At 58.0% G+C, this 19606-nt stretch overlaps 2 protein-coding genes across 3 annotated transcripts; both read left to right on the top strand.

Annotated features, from left to right (window-relative positions):
- Nucleotides 1-4043: 4043 nt before the first annotated feature.
- Nucleotides 4044-12761, top strand: Dohh (deoxyhypusine hydroxylase). Its single transcript, XM_042693915.1, is given in 7 exon segments — nucleotides 4044-4239; nucleotides 7242-7573; nucleotides 8767-8843; nucleotides 11463-11642; nucleotides 11644-11704; nucleotides 11842-12179; nucleotides 12588-12761. Coding segments are annotated over 6 exon segments (1104 nt in total). The 5' UTR covers nucleotides 4044-4239; nucleotides 7242-7299.
- A 3983-nt stretch (nucleotides 12762-16744) lies between these two features.
- On the top strand, nucleotides 16745-19306 carry Smim24 (small integral membrane protein 24). Of its 2 annotated transcripts, none has more exons than XM_042693816.1 (4): nucleotides 16745-16892; nucleotides 17283-17400; nucleotides 17701-17760; nucleotides 19071-19306. In XM_042693816.1, exons 1-4 carry the CDS (start codon nucleotides 16826-16828, stop codon nucleotides 19195-19197), a joined length of 372 nt encoding a protein of 123 aa, XP_042549750.1. In that variant the 5' UTR covers nucleotides 16745-16825; the 3' UTR covers nucleotides 19198-19306. The 2 variants fall into 2 exon arrangements, with proteins under 2 accessions (XP_042549750.1, XP_042549751.1); XM_042693817.1 differs by having other exon boundaries at nucleotides 16749-16892; nucleotides 17289-17400.
- The last annotated feature ends 300 nt before the right edge of the window (nucleotides 19307-19606 follow it).

Here is a 19606-nt window from a genome sequence, read left to right as displayed (position 1 = left end):
GTGCCCTCTACTACAAATCAAGATAACCAATATTGCACATGTGATCTGGACAACTGTTTTAAAACAACAAAACATTAATAAACAACAACAACAAAAAACACCTGCTCTTAGGCATAGTGGCCACACTGTAACCACAGCTGTTCCAGAAGCTGAAGCAGGAGGATCAAGAGTTCTTTTTTTTTTTTTTGGGTCCGGTCATGGGGTCTGAACTCTGGGCCTGGGCGCTGTCCCTCAGCTCTTCAGCTCAAGGCTAGCGCTCTACCACTTGAGCCACAGCGCCACTTCCAGCTTTTTTCTTTTTGCTTATGTGGTGCTGAGGAATCGAACCCAGGGCCTCATGCATGCAAGGCAAGCACTCTACCACTGAGCCATCTTCCCAGCCCGAGGATCAAGAGTTCTAAATCAGTCTGGACTTCACAGAATGTGACCCAGTTTGAAGCTACAATAAATAGAAACAAGAAAAAAAAAATAGAAAACTCACTGGGACCTGTGGCACACACCAGTAATTTTAGCTACTAAGGCGATGGAGATTGGTAGGACTGTCGTTGGAGGCCAGTCTGGGCAAAAAGCGTGAGAGACCTCATCTTAATCAAGAAGCTAGGTATAGCCGGGCGCCGGTGGCTCACGCCTGTAATTCTACCTACTCAGGAGGCTGAGATCTGAGGATCACAGTTCAAAACCAGCCCAGGCAGGAAAGTCTATGAAACTCTTATTTCCAGTAAACCACCAGAAAACCAGAAATGGCACTGTAGCTCAAGTGGTAGAGTGCTCGCCTTGAACTGAAGAGCTGAGGGACAGCGCACAGGCGAGAGTTCAAGGCCCATAACCAACAAAAAAAGAAAAAAAAAAGCTAGGTGTAGTAGCACACATCTATCATCCCAGCTATGTCACGAGTATAAATAGGAGGATCACAGTTCATTCAGGCTGATCTAGGCAAAATGGGAGACCTTAGCTGAAAAAGAACTAAAGCAAAAAGTGCTGGAGATGTGACTCCAATGGAGGAGCACCTGCTTAATAAGAATGAGGTCCTAAGTTCAAAACCCAGTACAGGCAAAACACTTAAATCAGTCATGAGTATGCAAGTCACTAGCTTCATCAGCTCCTGGAAGAAGCAGAAAGGGTGCTTCCTGGAGCTTCTAGGATGTGACACACATCCTAGAATAGGTATAGACAGACCCTGTCTATAGCTCCATTCCAGACTTGGAGCCTTTGAAGCCTCATTGAACGTAGAGGACCCAGGAAAAGCCATGACCCAAGTGCCTGTCATTGGCACCATTTCTCTCCGGCTATCAGTGTCACAGGTCAGCTGGCCACATGCCAAGTTCTCAGACTTTCTCCAGCCTTGGTTTGGTTGTGGCTTCCAGTATCTGCTTCCTGCACCCCTAGGCTTATCTGCTCCCGCAGAGCATCCTGGAGCATGATCCCACCAGACACTCTGCCCTGTGACTTTCAGAGGCTGCACAAGAAAAACTGAAAATATCACCCAAAGCCAGGAACATGGCTGAGTCTCTGGCACTTGGCCAAGGATTGCTACAAAGCTGGTTATCTGCGGTTTGGTTTAACTTTCAAATACCTAAAGAGGCAATGACAAGGAGAAAAGTCAATCAGTCTGGGCCCTAGTGGCTCACATGCCTGCAATCCTAGTTTCTCAGGAGGCTGAGGTCTGAGGGACAAAGTTTAAAGCCAGCTAGGCAGGAAAGTCTGAGAGATGTTTCTCTCCCATAAACTACTTATAAAATGCCAGAAGTGACACTGTGGCTGAAGTGGCAGAGCGTTAGCCTTGAGCACAAAGAGGCTCAGGGACAGCGCCCAGGCCCAGAGTTCAAGCCCATTGACCAACAACAACAACGACAAAAAGAAATGAGGAGCCAGAGGCTGGATGTGCTTTGGTGCCTATGATAATGGAAGGCACACAGGCTGAGTGAATGCATGAATGAATGAATGAAGCATTAAACCAGAAATTAATTTTTTAATTTTTAATTTTTTCTTTTGGCTTGTAGGACCTAGAAGCTGCTCCTGAATTCTTTTACTAAAGGCTAGTGCTCTACCACTATGAGCCACAGTGCCACTTCCGGTTTTCTGGTGGTTAATTGGAGATAAAGAATCCTACAGCTTTTCCTGCCTAGGCTGGCTTTGAACCGTGATCCTCAGATCTCAGCTTCCTGAGTAGCTAGGATTATAGGTGTGAGCTCCTGGTGCCCAGATAGAAACTGATTTTTTTCTAACCAGGGCTGGGAAGGTGGCTCAGTGGTAGGGCGCTTGCCTTGCATGCCTGAGGCCCTGGGTTCCATTCCTCAGCACACATAATCAGAAAGAAAAAAGCCGGAAGTGGCGCTGTGGCTCAAGTGGTAGAGTGCTAGCCTTGAGCTGAAGAGCTGAGGGACAGCACCCAGGCCCAGAGTTCAGGCCTCACGACCAGACCCCCCCCCCAAAAAAAAAGGTTCTAACCAGAGTAGCTAGGATTAGGGGTATGAGCCACTGGTGCCCCACTTTAATTTTTCAATGATACTGGCTGTTAGGTTTTTATTTATTTATTTTTTTGTCGGTCGTGGGGCTTGAACTCTGGGCCTGAGTGCTGTCCCTCAGCTCTTCAGCTCAAGGCAAGCGCTCTACCACTTGAGCTACAGCGCCACTTCCGGTTTTCTGGTGGTTTATTGGAGATAGGAGTCTTACGGTCTCTCCTGCCCGGGCTGGCTTTGAACCACGATCCTCAGATCTCAGCCTCCTGAGTAGCTAGGATTACAGGTGTGAGCCACCAGCGCCTGGTTGCTGTTAGGTTTTTAAAAAGAGGTAGCCGAGTAAGAACAGCACCATGCACGTGGTATTCAGGTAAGGGGTAGGTTTGTTCATCGTTCTGGCTGGCACCAGGGCATCTTGGCCCTCCACGTGGAGGTGGGGAAAGGCCTGGGAAAGAGCTGGGAAAGAGCTGGGAAAGAGCTAGAAAAGAGCTAGAAAAAAGAGCTAGAAAAAGAGAGCTTCTGGACCTGGGCTAGGCCTTATGTAGGGTATGGGCGGAGAAAGGTGTGGCCACATCAAACTCAGATGTGCCCTCGGCGGATGCAGGTGTGACCTCTTCCAGGTGTGCCAGTTGCCTAGGTAACGCAGGTACTGGGTGGAGACTTTGCTGCGAGGAGGGTGGAGTCTGCTCGCCATCCAGGAGCGGACCTTACACTGGGGTTTGACCTCACATCCCCAGCCCTGATGATTCATTTTGTGAAGAAAAAAAAAAAGGCAAGTCCTTCGTGGTTCTGGATAGCTCTTCCTCCAAAGCAAAGTTCCTCTCCCCAACACTTTTCTAGTCTTATTATTTTATTTTTGTCTTATCAAGTCATTACTCAAAGGTCACAATCTCAAAACTAAAAACGGTACCCCCAAGCCACGAGTGTGAACCCCAGAGTGTGAACCCCAGTCCCTTAAAAAAAATAACAGTAAAAAGAAATCATCCCGCTCCTCCTCTACGTACTGACACATCTTCTTTCCCATCCAAAGGACTTCGGCTTACTTATTTCATCTACTTTCTGTCTTCCTCAGGAATGAGACTAGAGGCTTACGAAGGTAAAAGCAGCACCCGGCCGTCTAGTCTTGAGCGCCCACTCATTACTTACGAAGCGAACGAACGAATGAATGAACGACTTCTCATTTTCCTTTTTAAAATCACCCTCCCCGGGGCTTCGCCCAGGCCATTGGCCACGCCCCTCGAGCCTGGCCACGCCCCGGACGCGCTGCGCATGCTCCGTTATGAGGCGCTCCAGCCCTGCGCTCCCACCCTTACCCGGCTCGCATCCGGGCTCCTCAGGAATGGGTCAAACCATTTCCACTTGTACCTGGGGGGGGACCGGAGTGGCTCTGCTTCTCCTTCCGGAGGAAGGGCGGAAGCGACCCTTCTCTCAGGAGGTTTACTGCTCTTCTGATGCCGCGGGGCGTTCTTCTTGTGTCCCCCGTGCGGCCTGTGGCTTCGGGGGCTTCCTTCGCCGACGGAGCTTTTCACCGCTCCCCCCTCCACCCCGTGGCGGCATTGGTGGCGCCCGCCCGGTCACGTGGGCGACAAGATGGCGGCCCCCAGGGCGCGCCGCGAGCGTCTGGGCTGGTGAAGCGTCTGGTGAAGCCCGCCAGCCTGCTTCTCCGAGGCCGTGTGGACGGGTCTGGCGGGCGGGCCGGGGAGGGCCGCCCCGGGGGACATCCGGGGCCCGGCCTCCGGTCAGCGCCTTCTCCACGGCTGCTCCGCCGATCCCTTCGCTGGTGAGCCCTGGGGGGAGGGGACGTCGGGACACCCCCCCCCCCCGCCCCCCGTTTGCAGGTTTGGGGAGGGATCCAGCAGCGAGAGGTCACGTGAGAGGGGTTCTGAGATGCTCGCGTCCTGCGCTGGGTGGGGGGGGCGGCAGTGTGGATTCTGGGGACCCCCCCTCTCCCCCAGGGATCCTGAGTTTCCCCCCTCCCCCAGGGATCCTGAGTTTCCCCCCCTCCCCCAGGGATCCTGAGTTTCCCCCCTCCCCCAGGGATCCTGAGTTTCCCCCCCTCCCCCAGGGATCCTGAGTTTCCCCCCCCTCCCCCAGGGATCCTGAGTTTCCCCCCCTCCCCCAGGGATCCTGAGTTTCTCCCCTCCCCCAGGGATCCTGAGAGTTTCCCCCCTCCCCCAGGGATCCTGAGTTTCTCCCCTCCCCCAGGGATCCTGAGAGTTTCCCCCCTCCCCCAGGGATCCTGAGAGTTTCCCCCCCTCCCCCAGGGATCCTGAGTTTCCCCCCTCCCCCGAGGGATCCTGAGAGTTTCCCCCCCTCCCCCGAGGGATCCTGAGAGTTTCCCCCCTCCCCCAGGGATCCTGAGTTTCCCCCCTCCCCCGAGGGATCCGTTTCGGGGAGCCCCTTTTCTGGGCAGGTTGAAGTCTAGTGATGAGACTCTAGAAGGCGACGGGGTCCCCAGTGGTCAACGGTCCCCTTCTTCCCGGTTGATTCATCCGGTCTGCGTTTTATTCTGTCGTAGTTTGGTCGGTCAGTGGGGCTTGAACTCGGGGCCAGGGTGCTGTCCCTTGAGCTCTTTGAGGGCTCAAGGCTAGCCCCTCTACCCCTTTGAGCCACAGAGCCCCACTGCTGGTGTTTTCAGTGGTTCATTGGAGATAAGGGTCTCATGGACTTTCCCCGCCCGGCCTGGCTTTGAACTCCGATCCTCAGATCTCAGCCTCCTGAGTAACAAGGATTATAGGTGTGAACCATCATCACCCGACCTGTGTCTGCATGCTAGACCTTAACAGGGCAAGCAACCTCCCCCCTTCTCAGTTGGTCGGGGCTGATTTACTGAGCCCCAGGTCCTCACCCTTCTGCCACTGCCCATCCCAAACGGATGTGAAGTGTGAATTTCAGAGCAACAGGTAGCTGGATGTGCTGAGCAGAGAGAGGGATGTCTCCTTGGCTGGCCTTGAACTCAAAAAGTCTTTTTTCCTAGGACTTCCTAGTACTGGGATTACAGGTGACTTTCAATTTAAAGACATTTTTACCCCAGCTCAGGGTTCACTCAAGAACCCCCCACAATCTCTTCACCCTTCTCAATGTTCTGTACCTAGAGACAGTCCTAGCCATAGATCATTCTCTTCTTTCGGGGAGTTTAAGGTACTCTAGGGGCCGGGCGCTGGTGGCTCAAGCCTGTAATCCTAGCTACTCAGGAGGCTGAGATCTTGAGGATCGAGGTTCAAAGCCAGCCCAGGCAGGAAAGTCTGTGAGACTCTGATCTCCAATAAACCACTCAGAAAACTGAAATTGGCACTGTGGCTCAAGTGGTAGAGCGCTAGCCTTAAGCTGAAGAGCTGAAGGACAGGGCCCAGGCCCAGAGTTCAAGCCCCACAACCACCACCAACAACAAAAAAAGATCTCTGGGATGAGAAGCCAGCCGGAGCCTTTCTGACCTGTTTTGAGGGAGGCTCAAGAGCAGGAAATACAGGTTCCCATCTACCCTTAGAGACAGCGCTTTGGATAGAACTAGGAGGTCGGACCTTCCTGCTGGGTTAGCCCTTCCATCTCACACATGCCTGTAGGCTCTGATGAGCTCTTTTCTAAGGTGTAGCACTCCTTTAATTGATGGTCACTGTGCCAAAGCAGCCATCCGTCCCTTGCATCCCTCATTAACCCTACTGACGCCATTAGAGAGGGCCGCAGGCATGCCACAGCCTGCTAGTTACGACTGTGAAGAACCTGCCAGTTCCTCTATTTGTCAAGAAGTTGGAGACACACGCACCATCTTTGAGGCGGGTGTGGTAGCATCCATTTGTAATCTCAGCATTCAGGAGCACTCAGAATAAGACCCTGTCTTAAATAAGGAGATTAAAAAAGGAAAAAACCCTAAAACTTGTCAAGAGCTGGGCTGTTTGGATTGCTATGTGCAGGTTGGTCCTAAGTATGCCTTTGCTTTTGCTACATAGTCCAAGCACGTGTGTCTCAGGGCCATGGTAAGCTTTAAGAGACCTGATGTGTGTAGTAAGTGGTATGGACATGCTAGCTGCTATGGTTGTTAGGGTGTTTTCCCTTAGTGTTGTTGTTTTTTGTTTTTTTGTTTTTTTTAATTTCTCAAGGCTGGTGCTCTACCAGTTGAACCACACCTCTACCTCCTGGCTTGTTGCTGATTAATTGGAGGTAAGAGTCTCACTGACTTTTTTTTCTTGCCTGGGCTGGTTTTGAGCTGCAGTTTTCAGATCTCAGCCTCCTGACTAGGGTTACCACTGATGCCCAGCATTGTTAGGGTTCTTGTTTTTATTGTGGACCTACTGTGTGCACAATCTTGTGCTGAGTGCTGGGAATACAGCAGGGACCAAGATACAGTCCTTGCCTTCAGGGTTTTATTCTAGCCAGGGTTAAGACTAGCCATAAGTACTAATTCAGTAAACATGCAGTACAACGTAGAGGCGGAAGGTGATAATGCAGACTGTGATAGGGAAGGCTTCCCGGAGGAGGTGATGGTTGAGACCCAGGGAAGGTAGCATGTGCAAATGTCCTGGGGCCTTAGCCTCTGCCAGTTTTCCCCTGTATGTCAGCAATGACCTCCGCTGTTATGCTCAATCTCTGGGGCGGCTGAAGGTGAGCTGTCCAGTAGAAGCCATCACTGATACACAGAGAAAGAGCTGCTATCGAGATCGAGGCCCAGAAAAGGGAGGTGACTTTAGGGAAGTTGCACCGCAAGCCGGCAGGTAGGGCTGGGCTCTTAGGCGGGAGACCCTGCTGAGCTTGCCTCTAATCCAGGCTTTCATTTTTCTGCTCTAGATTCTTGCCACCAGATAAGAACCAGGCCGGAGAGAGCCTGTGGGCGGAGGCAGGTGCCATGGTGACCGAGCAGGAGGTGGATTCGATCGGCCAGAGGCTGGTGGACCCCTTGCAGCCCCTGCAGGCCCGCTTCCGGGCACTCTTCACGCTGCGGGGGCTCGGGGGCCCCAGTGCCATCGCCTGGATCAGCCGCGCCTTCAAGGACGAGTCTGCCCTGCTCAAGCACGAGCTGGCCTACTGCCTGGGCCAGATGCAGGACACCCGCGCCATCCCTGTGCTGGTGGACGTGCTGCGAGACACCCGCCAGGAGCCCATGGTGCGCCACGAGGCCGGTGAGGGACACAGGCTCTCCCGTGGACAGCCTGGGGAGGAGGGGCGTCCCAGCTTTCTTAACCACAACTCCCAGCCACCTGTCAGTGAGTGGTGTGGCAGTTTGCCACCAAAACTTTTATGTGTAACCACAGAGATTGCACATCAGGGACTCCTGCTTCTCCCATTTTGTGTAGAGTTGGTGCCTCTTTGTGGGGCCCTAGTTGGCCTGGAACTTGTGATCCTTCTGCTGCCACTTCCCAAGTGTTATGGACCAGAGATCTGTGCCACATCTGGGTGGATTTTGGGGTGTTTTTTTTTTTCTTTAAAATTCACTGTTTCATCTGGGCTCTGATAGCCCATACCTATAATCCAAGACACTCAGGAGGCTGAGATCTGGAGGATTATGGTTTGAGGCCAGCCTGGCTAGAAAAGTCCAAGACACCATCTCCAACTAACTAGCCCAAAACTGAGCTAGATGCATGTTCAAGTGGAAAAGCAGCAGTCACAACAAGCAAGCTGATCAAGTGCAAGGCCCTGAGTTCAAACCCCAGCACAACAGAAAAAAGAAAATTTGTAAAAACCACTGTTCACATTTCCATCAGTAGATGGTGGCCACAGAGATTGCCGATAGCCTTCTGCATCCCCTGACATAAACCAATGTTCACTGCTGACAGATACGAGCGGAGCTGGGCTCTAGTGGCACATGTCTTAATCCCAGCTACTCAGGAGGTTGAGAATGGTAGGATTAGGTAGTTCTAGGCCAGTCCAGTCAGAAAAGTTGATGAGACTCTCTTCTCGACCCATAGCTGCAAGCAATAGAGCATGCATCTATTGCAGATTAATGGGAGGCTAAAATTAGGAGGCTTGCCGTGTCAGGCCAGCCCGCATAGAAAAGTCCGAGGGAGGGAAGCATGCAAACCTGCGAGTAAGCAGGCCATGGCTGAGGCCCTGGCTTGGGTAGGAATCGAGACCCTATCCTAAATATAACCAGTGAGAAACAGGGCTGAAACCATGGCTCAGCAGCATCATGCCAGTCACTAGCAAGTGCAAAAGCCCTGGGTTCAAACCCCACTACCCCCCAAAAAAGAAAAACTTGAGTGTGTGCTACCTGAACAGGCAGAGTTGCTGGGAGGGGTGACAGTTGATTGACAGCCCCAAGGAGGTTCTATTTCCTGACTCACTAACCAACCAGGGTGCTCCGGCTTGTTCTCAGGGGAGGCTCTAGGGGCCATCGGGAACCCGGAAGTCTTGGAACTCTTGAAGCAATATTCCACGGACCCTGTGGTTGAGGTAAGGAGGCCCTGGCCCCACCTCCTCCCTGCCCTTCCCCAGGCTGACCTTGTCCAGCTTTAGAACCATCTCTGGTTGCCAGCGCAACCCCTTGGGCAAGGGCACTCCATGGTGAGCAACCGGCCAGCAAGACTTCAGCAAGATCTGCTGGCCCTAGGGGGCCCTGGGAGCCAGCCCCCCCCCCCCCATCTCCCACCCCACCACCTCACCTCGGCCCCTGGATTTCTTCAAGCTTCCCTGTACCTTTCAGCATGTTGAAATAGTTGTAGGCCTGTGCAACTAGCCGTACCATCTAATTCCAGAACGTTCTCCTCACCTCAGAAAGAATCCCTACCCCCATGAGCAGTTATTTCAGTTCTCCCTCCACTTCCTGTCTCTGGACCCACCCGTCCTGGATGTTTCCTGTCGATGGAGACACACACACACACACACACGCACACGCACACACACACGCACATGTACGCACACACACACATACACGCACACACGCACACGCACACACACACGCACACACACACACATACACACACACACACACGCACACACACACGCGCACGCACGCACACACGCACACACACACACGCACACACGCACACACACGCACACATACACATACATACACGCACACGCACACACACGCGCACACGCACACACACGCACGCACACACACGCGCGCGCGCGCGCCTTTGGCAGCTGCTTCCCTCACTTAGCACAGTGGCTCAGGGTCCCTCCATGTTGGAACTTGGGTCACAGCCAAGACTTGTTCATGGCTGAGAAATACTCCATTGTGTGGCTGACCAGGCTGTGTATCCATTTGTGGGCATTTTTGAGTTGTTTCTACCTTTTTTGGCCCTTATGAGTCAGGGTGCTGCGGGCGTGTGTGTGTGTGTGTGTGTGCGTGCGTGTGCGTGTGTGTGTGCGCGCACGCGTGCGCACGCGTGTATGCACATTCGTACATGAGCGTGCACACATCTTTGTGTTTATTTATCCTCTGCCTTTCCTGTCCGCTTCTCTCGTTCCTGTCCGCTTCTCTCGTTCCTGTCAGTCTCTCCTAGCAACCACAGGCAGGTGGGAAGGCACGGGCCATGCTTAAGTACTTAGGGCCTCCATTGGGCTGGAGGACAAAATCCCAAGTGTAAGGTTTACTAAGTAGGTAGGTTTCGTTAGGTAGCCGATGCAGAGAACAACACCACAACGTATTCAGGCAGGAAAAGAAGTTTATTTACGAACTGCTGCCCCCACTGGTGCTTGGTGGAGAAGTATGGCCAAGGGGGACCCCCCCACGACCCCCCAGGACTAGGCCAGGGATGGGAAGAGGTGTGGCCACACGATCCCCACGTGACCTCGCGGGCCTGGGACCCTCCTACAGTCAGAGGGCTTGTGACCAGGGGCGGCCGCATGTGGCCTAGCAGGAGGGGGAGGTGACTGCTTCCAGGTGTGCCAGTTACCTAGGGAACAGATACTGGGAGGAAACAGCCCAGAGGTAGGGAGGTGTCTGCCCAGGGCCTGCGAGGCTGGGGGCAGACCTTACACTGAGTACCCTCTGCCACCCCCAGACCCTCTCCCCCTCCTCCCCTCCCTCCGCTGCCCACTGCCGCCCGCTGCCCACTGCCGCCCCGCTCTCCACCCCTGCCGCCCGCCTCTCCACCCCTGCCCCCCCCCCCCCCCCCCCGCCTCTCCACCCCTGCCGCCCGCCTCTCCACCCCTGCCGCCCGCCTCTCCCCCCCCCCCCCCCCCCCCGCCTCTCCACCCCTGCCCCCCCGGCTCTCCCCCCCGCCCCCCCGCCTCTCCACCCCTGCCGCCCGCCTCTCCCCCCCGCCCCCCCGCCTCTCCACCCCTGCCCCCCCGCCTCTCCCCCCCGCCCCCCCGCCTCTCCACCCCTGCCGCCCGCCTCTCCCCCCCGCCCCCCCGCCTCTCCCCCCCGCCCCCCCGCCTCTCCACCCCTGCCCCCCCGGCTCTCCCCCCCGCCCCCCCGCCTCCCCCCCCCGCCTCCCCCCCTGCCCCCCCCGGCTCTCCCCCCCGCCTCTCCACCCCTGCCCCCCCCGGCTCTCCCCCCGTCCCCCCGGCTCTCCCCCCCCACCCCCCGCCGCCCCCCCGGCTCCCCCCCGCCCCCCCGGCTCCCCCCCCCGCCCCCCCGGCTCCCCCCCCGCCCCCCAGGTCTCCCCCGCCCCCCGCCTCTCCCCCCCTGCCCCCCCCGCCTCTCCACCCCTGCCCCCCCCCCGGCTCTCCCCCCCGCCCCCCCGGCTCTCCCCCCCGCCCCCCGCCTCTCCCCCCGGCTCTCCCCCCCCCCCCCCGCCTCTCCACCCCTGCCCCCCCGGCTCTCCCCCCGCCCCCCGGCTCTCCCCCCCCCGCCTCCCCCCCCGCCCCCCCCGCCCCCCCGGCTCCCCCCCCGCCCCTCCCGGTCTCCCCCGCCCCCCGCCTCTCCCCCCCTGCCCCCCCCCCCGCCTCTCCCCCCCTGCACGGCGTCCCTCCCCAGGACCTTTGCCCTGGCTGTTTCCCCCCTTCTCCTGGGTTGGGGGGCACCTCCCTGGGGCCCTCCCCTGCCCATCCCTCTCGGGCCGCGTCCACCCCCGGGTCTGCGTGCTCACTCGATGTGCTGCCCGGCCCCTCTTCCCGCAGGTGGCCGAGACGTGCCAGCTGGCCGTGCGGCGGCTGGAGTGGCTGCGGCAGCACCCCGGGGCGCCGGCGGCGGCGGGGCCCTACCTCTCGGTGGACCCCGCGCCCCCCGCGGAGGAGCGGGACGTGGGGCGCCTGCGCGAGGCGCTGCTGGACGAGGCGCGGCCGCTCTTCGACCGCTACCCGCGCCATGTTCGCGCTGCGCAACGCGGGCGGCGAGGAGGCGGCGCTGGCGCTGGCCGAGGGTGAGCGGGGGCCGGGGCGGGGACCGGGGAGCCCGGGGGCGGGAGCCGGGGCGGGGCCCGGGGCGAGGGGGGGCCGGGGCGGGGTCCCACCCATCCGCCCTGACCCCGCGGCTGACCCCGCGCCGGCCGCCCCGCAGGCCTGCGCTGCGGCAGCGCCCTGTTCCGGCACGAGGTGGGCTACGTCCTGGGGCAGCTGCAGCACGAGGCCGCCGTGCCCGGCCTGGCCGCCGCGCTGGCCCGCCGCGCCGAGAGCCCCATGGTGCGGCACGAGTGCGCCGAGGCCCTGGGCGCCATCGCCCGCCCCGCCTGCCTGGCCGCGCTGCGGGCCCACGCGGCCGACCCCGAGCGCGTGGTGCGGGAGAGCTGCGAGGTGGCGCTGGACATGTACGACCACGAGAACGCCGCCGCCTTCCAGTACGCCGACGGCCTGGAGCGCCTGCGCGCGCAGCCCGAGCCGGCCCCGCCCCCGGCCCAGGCCCCGCCCCCGGCCCAGGCCCCGCCCCCGGCCCAGGCCCCGCCCCCAGCTCCGGCCCCTACCAGCAGAGGCCTCTGACCTGGGCCAGGCTGGAAAGGGCCAAGGTAACAGTCTGCCAGCCTCTCACTCCACCCCTGTGGGCAGAGCAGACCACAGGACCCGTCCCAATGCAACATTAAATTATTTTTGCCAAGTGACAGTAACCTCTGTGTGTGAGCATGTGCGCACGCGGGCGTGGGGCTCGTGACCTTCCACCCACTGCCACCTGTGCCCCTGCCTTTCCCCATAACTTCACGGGAAATAGCCAGCTCCCACTGGAGACTCAGAAAGGGGTTCAGTGGTACAGCTAAGAGCACCGGCTGTGGGACTCATCTGTACCCCATAGTCACTGCCTTGCTTGTCCCTGAGTGGGTGGAGGTGCGGCCTGGGGGTCAAGATGATGCCAGCCCCCTGCAAGTCCTGCGGGGATTCCAGCGCCCCATGGAGGGTGACCAAGACCTCAGTTACAGATCCATCTTGCAGCTCTCCCTCCCTGTTCTCTGTACCTGCCCTGTGCTCCTGCTGCAGCCCCTCCCAGAGTAGCAATTGCAGCAACAACACTTAGGTTGAACTGTGTTCCCCAAAGCATATGCTTCATCCTGTTCCTTCCACCCCCCACCCAGTACCTGGGAACAGGACTTCTTGGAAATCAGGGTTTGGAGGTGTTATGGGACAGGAAAAAAAGCTTGGTGTGGTGGTCCAAGGGGAACGAGGCCAGCTGGGTGTCTGATACCCTGTGCAGGAAGGAAATGAAGGAAAGAGAGCTCACACTGGTGGTTCATACCTGTAATCCCAACTACTCAGGAGGCTGAGATCTGAGGATCTTGGTTCAAAGCCAGCCCAGACAATAAAATCTGTGATCTGTGAGATCTTCAATTAACCACCAAGAGAGCCAGAAGATGATTCCAGGGACAGAGCCCCAGGACCAGCAAAAAAAAAAAAAAAGCAGGGGTCAGTGCTGGGATTTGAAATCAGGTCTTTCTGGCCACTGGCTCTACTGCCTCCAGAGGCCCACAGCAGTAACGGAAACCCTGCCATTCCACGTGCTCACTCTGAATGCATCCCATTTTCCTCTTAGAATTTCTCCCACCTGGATCTCCCTCCTCCTTGGCCCTGACTTGCCCAGCCCTCCCTGCGGCCACCAGAGGGCACCCTTGAGCATCACATCCAGTCCCTCTGCCTACAGACAAGGGTCGCACCTCCCTGAGTTAACCTACAGGGTACTGTGACCTAGTCATCCCCTCCCGGCCTCCTCCTTCCTCTTAGCCCCTCCCATGGCCCTGCAACTCACCAGGCTAGGTTCTGCCCTAGGGCCTTGGCTCAGTCTGTGCCCTCTGTCTGGGTGCTTTTCTTCCTGATACTCCCAGCTAGCTTTCTTCCTACCTTTTTTTTTTTTTTTTTCTCCTGGATCTTGAATTCAGGATCTGGGCACTGTCCCTGAGCCTCTTGGTGGTCAAGGCTAGTGCTCTAGCACTTGGGTCACAGCGCCACTTCCAGCTTTTTCTAGGTAGTTTATTGGAGATAAGAGTCTCACAGACTTTCCTGCCCGGGCTGGCTTTGAACCTTGATCCTCAGTTCTCAGCCTCTGATCTGGGATTGCAGGCATGAGCCCTCAGTGCCTGGCTAGCTCCCTACTTGGAATTGGCCTTTCCCCATGACTCCACACGGTTCAAGGTTGTCTCCTGGCTTTTCAACTGGGGCCTCCGCTCTTCGAAGGCAGGCGGTGTGTTCCTAGATCTATTCCAGACTCTGAGACTGCCCAGTCATTGTAAATGCTCAACCAATAGGAGGTGACCAAAATGAATGAAAGGAGGCAGCCATGGGAAAATCTCAAGATGGGGGGACCTTGCATGTGCTAAGGTCCTGTGGTCAAGCCTAGTATAGCTGCAGCCAAGGGAAGGAGGAGGCTGGTGGGCGGAAGTGATTTTCAGTGAGATTAATCCAGGCAGATGGTGGCCAAGGGGGAGCCGACCAATCCTCTTAGCCCAAAGCCCTTTAATACTTCCGTTGTGTCGGTCACCTCCGGCCTTTCCTGCTGCCGGTGATCGCCATGCCTGATGAGGAGGAGGCGGAGGGCTGGAGCCTGGCGCCACCGATGTATGAGGAGTACCGGCCTCCCCCGCTTGACGCCATCCAGCTTCCCCGGTACGTGCTGTACCTGATGATGGCCACGTTCTTGGTGGTGGTAGTGGCTTATGCCATCGTTGGCCACCTCATCAAAGACCTTGCCCACGACCTGGCTGGTGAGCCGCTCCCTGCTGCCAATCTGCCTTGGGCTGGGGTGCCCTGGGGTGTTGGGGTGTCCCCTCCTAGCTAGGGAGGGGATAGGATGGATGGGGGTGGGGAAGGGGGTCCTCAGAAGTTGCCCTTGCACAGATTGGGCCTTTGGTCCGAAGCCGGACCAGGAGGACGCCCCCCGGGAGCTGCGTGCCAGCCTGGCGGGTGAGGATCTGGAAGAGCTAGACCTGCAGCTGGCCCTGGCCTGGCGAGGAGAGGAGGAGGCTGGTGGGGGTGGGGAAGGCGTCCGACCGGAAGGCCCTGCCCTGGATCCCCGCCGCCCCTCCATCACTTTCAAGGAACCGGAAGTACAAAGCTCATTCTGGAGGCTGCACTGAGCCGGGCAGGGAGCTGGGCCGGACCCGGTGCCTGACCAGTCCTGTGCTGCCAGGAGGATGGGGCTCACTCAGTGGACCAAAGGTTTCAATGGATACTTAGGGGCCGGCTGTTCCTGCCACCCCACACCCCATAGCCCCCCGCCACACGGAGCCAAAGCCAATGAGTGACAATCTGTAAACGTTTTAAAAAGAGATTAAAAGAATTACTTGGACCATATTCACTGCAGCTGACACCCTATGTCAAGTTTCTCCAAGCTGGGTGCCATGGCTCACGCCTGTCATCCTAGCTACTCCAGAGGCTGAGATCTGCGGATCACAGTTCAAAGCCAGCCTGGGCACAAAAGGCTAGGGAAACATCTCCAATTAGCCAGCAAAAAGCTGGAAGTGGAGCTGTGGCTCAAGTGGTAGATCGCTAGCCTTGGTCGGAAAAAGCTAAGGGACAGCATCAGGTGCTGAGTTCAAACCCTACCTGGTACCAACACACACACACACACACACACACACACACACCCTTATATTGCTTAAGATTCCATTTAACAGATGGAAACACTGACTTTCCAATCCTGCAACAGTCTCAGAGCCGCAGGACGAGCCACTGACAGCCCATCAGGATGCTCTCCTTTAGCCGCACTGACACTTGAACTCAGAGCCTCAGGCGAGTTTGCCAAGCGCTGTTCTACCACTTGGGGCATGGCCCTTGCCCAGGGTGGCTTACTTTGGAAGGCAGAGGCTCCCACATGGGCCTTGCCCTTGCTCACCCTGCAGTGTGCCCCAATCTCCAAATGACCTCTGACCCCCCTCTCAGCTTTGGAGTGCGTCTTGGAATCCTGATTCCCCAACAAGGCTGATAGCTGCATGGCGGGTTGAATCAAGGCCCGCAGCTTGTCCTGATTCTGCTGAGCGGCATGTGCCCAAGGCCGGAACCCGGAACCCCTGGGTATGCCAGCAGGTGCTTCATAAACACCTGAGCCCTCCTGTCACGGGCCTGTGCCGTGGCGGCCGGGGTGGGGCCTTGCCCCTTTGCCCAGGCAGGGCTCCCTATCTGATCAACGTGAAGGACCAAGGTTAAGGGCAGGACAGGAAGGAAGACGGGGCTCCCCTGGCACCCCGTTCCTCAGCCGCAGTGGGTCATCCAGATGTGGAGACGGTGTGGGGCACCTGGCCTCCGCCCGCCTCTGTGCACACGGGCCGGTGCGGGCGGCAGACGGGGGTCTGTGTCCCGCCTCTGACTCTGAGTGTGCAAGGCTAGCGTTGGCCAGATGTCTGTGTGGGGGGTGGGGCAGAGAAACAGCTAGTGTGTGTAAAATCACTGAGCCCGGCAGAAGCCCCGTGCAAGGCCGCAGAGGGGACCATGCGGGTCGTACGTGTCAGATCACACCTGCGTGCCCACGCAGGGGCAGAGGGGACGTGGGGGACCAGTGCTTTGGTTTGGGGGGGGGAGGAGGAGGAGTGAGAACTAAGTTCATCTCCGTCTGGACCAGGCAGAAGGGACCTCCTGGGCCTTGAGGTTGCTGGTCCCCAGGGCGGAGTGCAGGGAAAGATGACACCCTGAGTTAAAGTTATACCAGGTATAGACTCTGCCCTCCCCATGGGAGCGACATGCACAGGACCCTGGGTCGGCCAAGGGCAGAAGGTGCGGGCAACCAGGGAGGCCCCGCCCCAACCAGGCCACACCCCCGTGGCTGTCCCCGCCCCCATCGGCCCCGCCCCCGCCGTATACAGGCAGGCCAACCTGCGCGAGGCCCCTCCCACCTCAGTTCCGCTGGGCCTCCCCAGGCCCCGCCCCCGCGGTGTCCGGGCCACCCCGCGCCCCGCCCCTTTCCACTCGGGCCCGGCCACGCCCAGGCCACGCCCTCCGCCTCCAGAGCAGCCTTCGCCAGGCCCCGCCCCGAGGTGGCCACGCCCAGGCCACGCCCCCACCGTGTCCAGGCCGGGCCGGGGGCAGCTCTCTGCAGGTGGACGCCGATCTGGACGCTGACTCTCGGGACCGCCATGCGCACCCTGGCGACACTCCTCATCCTAGGCACTCTCCTCCTGTCGCCTGCCGACGCCCAGCAGGGTAGGACTCGGGTCAAGGGGTAGGGTCGGCCTTGAACTGTCCCTCTCATTTCCCATGAGGGGAAACTGAGGCCTTCACACAGCCTCCCGCCCAGGTCGCCTGCTCCCCCATCTCAGGTCGGAGCTCTCCCTCCTCCCAGACCCCCTCCCTTCTCCCTGACTCACAATCCCTGTCTCCTCTACATACCCCCCTCATGGAGCCCCCTGAGCCCCTTCCTCACCCACCACCCCGGTTCTTCCCGAGATCCCCCCCCAGCCTCTCTGAGCCCTAGCCCCCTCCTTCTCTGTAAAACCCCACCCTACCAGGGCCTGGTCCCCCCCTCCTGAACACCCCTGCCCCACTGCCCCTGTCCTCTTCAGTCTCTGAATCCCCTCCCCGCTCCCCCTTTCCCCACAGCCACAGAGCGACGCTTGAAGCCATGGCTCACTGGGCTGGCTGCCGTAGTGGGGTTCCTGTTCATCGTCTTCGTGCTCATGCTGGCCAACCGCTTCTGGTGCTCCAAAACCAGGTGGGGACCCCCCCCCAGACCCCACACTTGTGCCTAAAGCCTCCCCCTCCCCTGCTCCCGGTGCCGGCTCTGTCCAAATGCTGCCCTTGCCTCTCATACCCACTCCCTTCTCCCTTCAGTCTCTGGCTCACCCCATTTACCTGTTCCTCCTTGGACCCCACCCAACCCCAACTCTGCCTGTCCCTGCCCAAGCAGCCAGGGAGCCCCATGCCCTCCTGTGCTTGCTGGGAAACCAAGGCAGACGCTATGCTCACCTCCAGCCCCTCCCCCAGACTCACACCCTGGTCTCCATCTCTGCAGAGCTGGGGATGAAGAGGAGCAGGTTATGAGAGCAGAATCCAGGCAGAACCCAGGTCTGAGGTACTGTCGGGGTGAGCCCCTCCTGGGGTGGGGGGCAGGTGTGCACAGATGACCTTTCCTCCCTTCAATACCTCAGCAAATTCCTGCCCCTGGACCTTTGCACATACTCTTCCCTCTCAAAAGAACTTGTTTCCCTTCACTCCCTGCTCAGGAGTTTGACCTCTAAGAGGCTCCTTATGACCAGCAACCTTCCTTCCGTGTGCCCTGGTCCTACCTCTTGTCTGCCCCTCACCAAATCACCACGAATCATGGCATAGACAGCAGCTCCTGGAGGGCAGGAACTTACCTTTGACCTTGTCTGTCATACACAGCTCAGGGCCTGGTATGCTGCAGACACAGAATTGGTGTGGACAAATCTGTGGCATGGGTGCAGTGGGACCTCCAGGCGTGGGTCTCTTCAGGAGCTCTAGCTACTTCTGGTCATGACAGTTTGAGAGGGAGCTGGAGACTGGGAGGGGGCAGAGTCCAATGAGCCGAGGCTTGGGGCAGCTGGCCAGGCCAGGCTGACTGAGGGGCTCAGCTTAGCCAAGATGGCTTTAGGGGAGAAGTACGGACCCAGTGTTCGCCCTGTCTGTGAGCTGACTCCATCTGGTGAACGGGATTCTGATCCTCAGGAGGCAGGAAAGGATCTCGACTCTCCCGTTCTCCTGAGCTTTCCCCCAGCCTGGCCAATTCCTTCACTCCCATCATTCTGTTCTCTACCCACTCACCCATCCATCATCCATCCACCACCATCCACCCACACATCCATCTACCCATCCACCCACCCATCCTTCCACCATCCATCCATCCATCTACCCATTCATCCATCCACACACCCACACATCAATCCATCCATCCATCCATTCACCATCCATCCACCCACCTAACCACCCATCCATCACCCATCCATCCATCCATTTCCCCATTCACCATCCATCCACCCACCTACCCATCCATCCATCTGCCCATCCACCATCCATCCAACCATTTATCAACCATCCATTCATCCATCTACCCATCCACCCACCTATCCCTCCACCATTCATCCACCTACCCATCCACCCATTTATCCATACACACACACACACACACACACACACACACGCGCGCGCGCCCATCCACCCATCCATCCATCTACCCACCCATCCATCCATCCATCCACACAGCCATCATCCAACCATCCATGCAATGGGCTAGGGATCCTTCTGCTTTACCCTGCAAGGTGGCACCATGACCAGGGCTGGGGAGCACAGCAGTGCTCCTCCCAAGACAGCCATTAAGTGTCAGGGCTTGTTTCTTATGAGCTCTGTTGTCTCTGTACCCTACAGTCAAGAAGACAAGAAGGAGAGGCGAGAGGAGAAAAAGGCCCAGAAGAAAGGCGAGAGCAACTTAGGATTGGAGCTGGAGGAGATAGAGCCTCCAGAAACAGAGAAAGAGAAGAAGACAGTCTTGTGAAGACATCTGCTTCCTGTCCATGCAGGCTCCCGTTCGTCCATGCCTCCTCTGTTCCCTGTAAGCAGCACCCTGGGCCTGGGCTTCTAAATACAGTGTCTAAGGAGAGGTCTTTGGGGGACTCATGTGGTGGTGTGGGGTCCCCCTTCCCCATCTCGGTCTTGCTCACGAGGCCTTTTCTACTCAGATCCTCAGTGCCTCTGCCCAAGGGGAAACTTCCAGTCCTGCAAGTTTATGACTCTTCACTTATTTCTACCAAATGTCTCATTCCCCCTCTCCCACACAGCCTGGTTTCCATTGGCCAGAGTCGGCCTTCTCTGGGCACCCTGAGTACCAAAGCCCCTCAAAAAGAATAGCTAGTGAGCTTGTGGCTCACACCTGTCATCCTAGCTACTCAGGAGGCTGAGATCTA

The sequence above is a fragment of the Dipodomys spectabilis genome, unplaced genomic scaffold (assembly GCF_019054845.1).
Source record: "Dipodomys spectabilis isolate Male_0828 unplaced genomic scaffold, ASM1905484v1 ptg000173l, whole genome shotgun sequence".
NCBI classification, from domain to species: Eukaryota; Metazoa; Chordata; class Mammalia; order Rodentia; family Heteromyidae; genus Dipodomys; species Dipodomys spectabilis.
The sequence above is the reverse complement of the archived record's forward strand: the minus strand, read 5'-3'. Positions and strand labels throughout refer to the sequence as shown.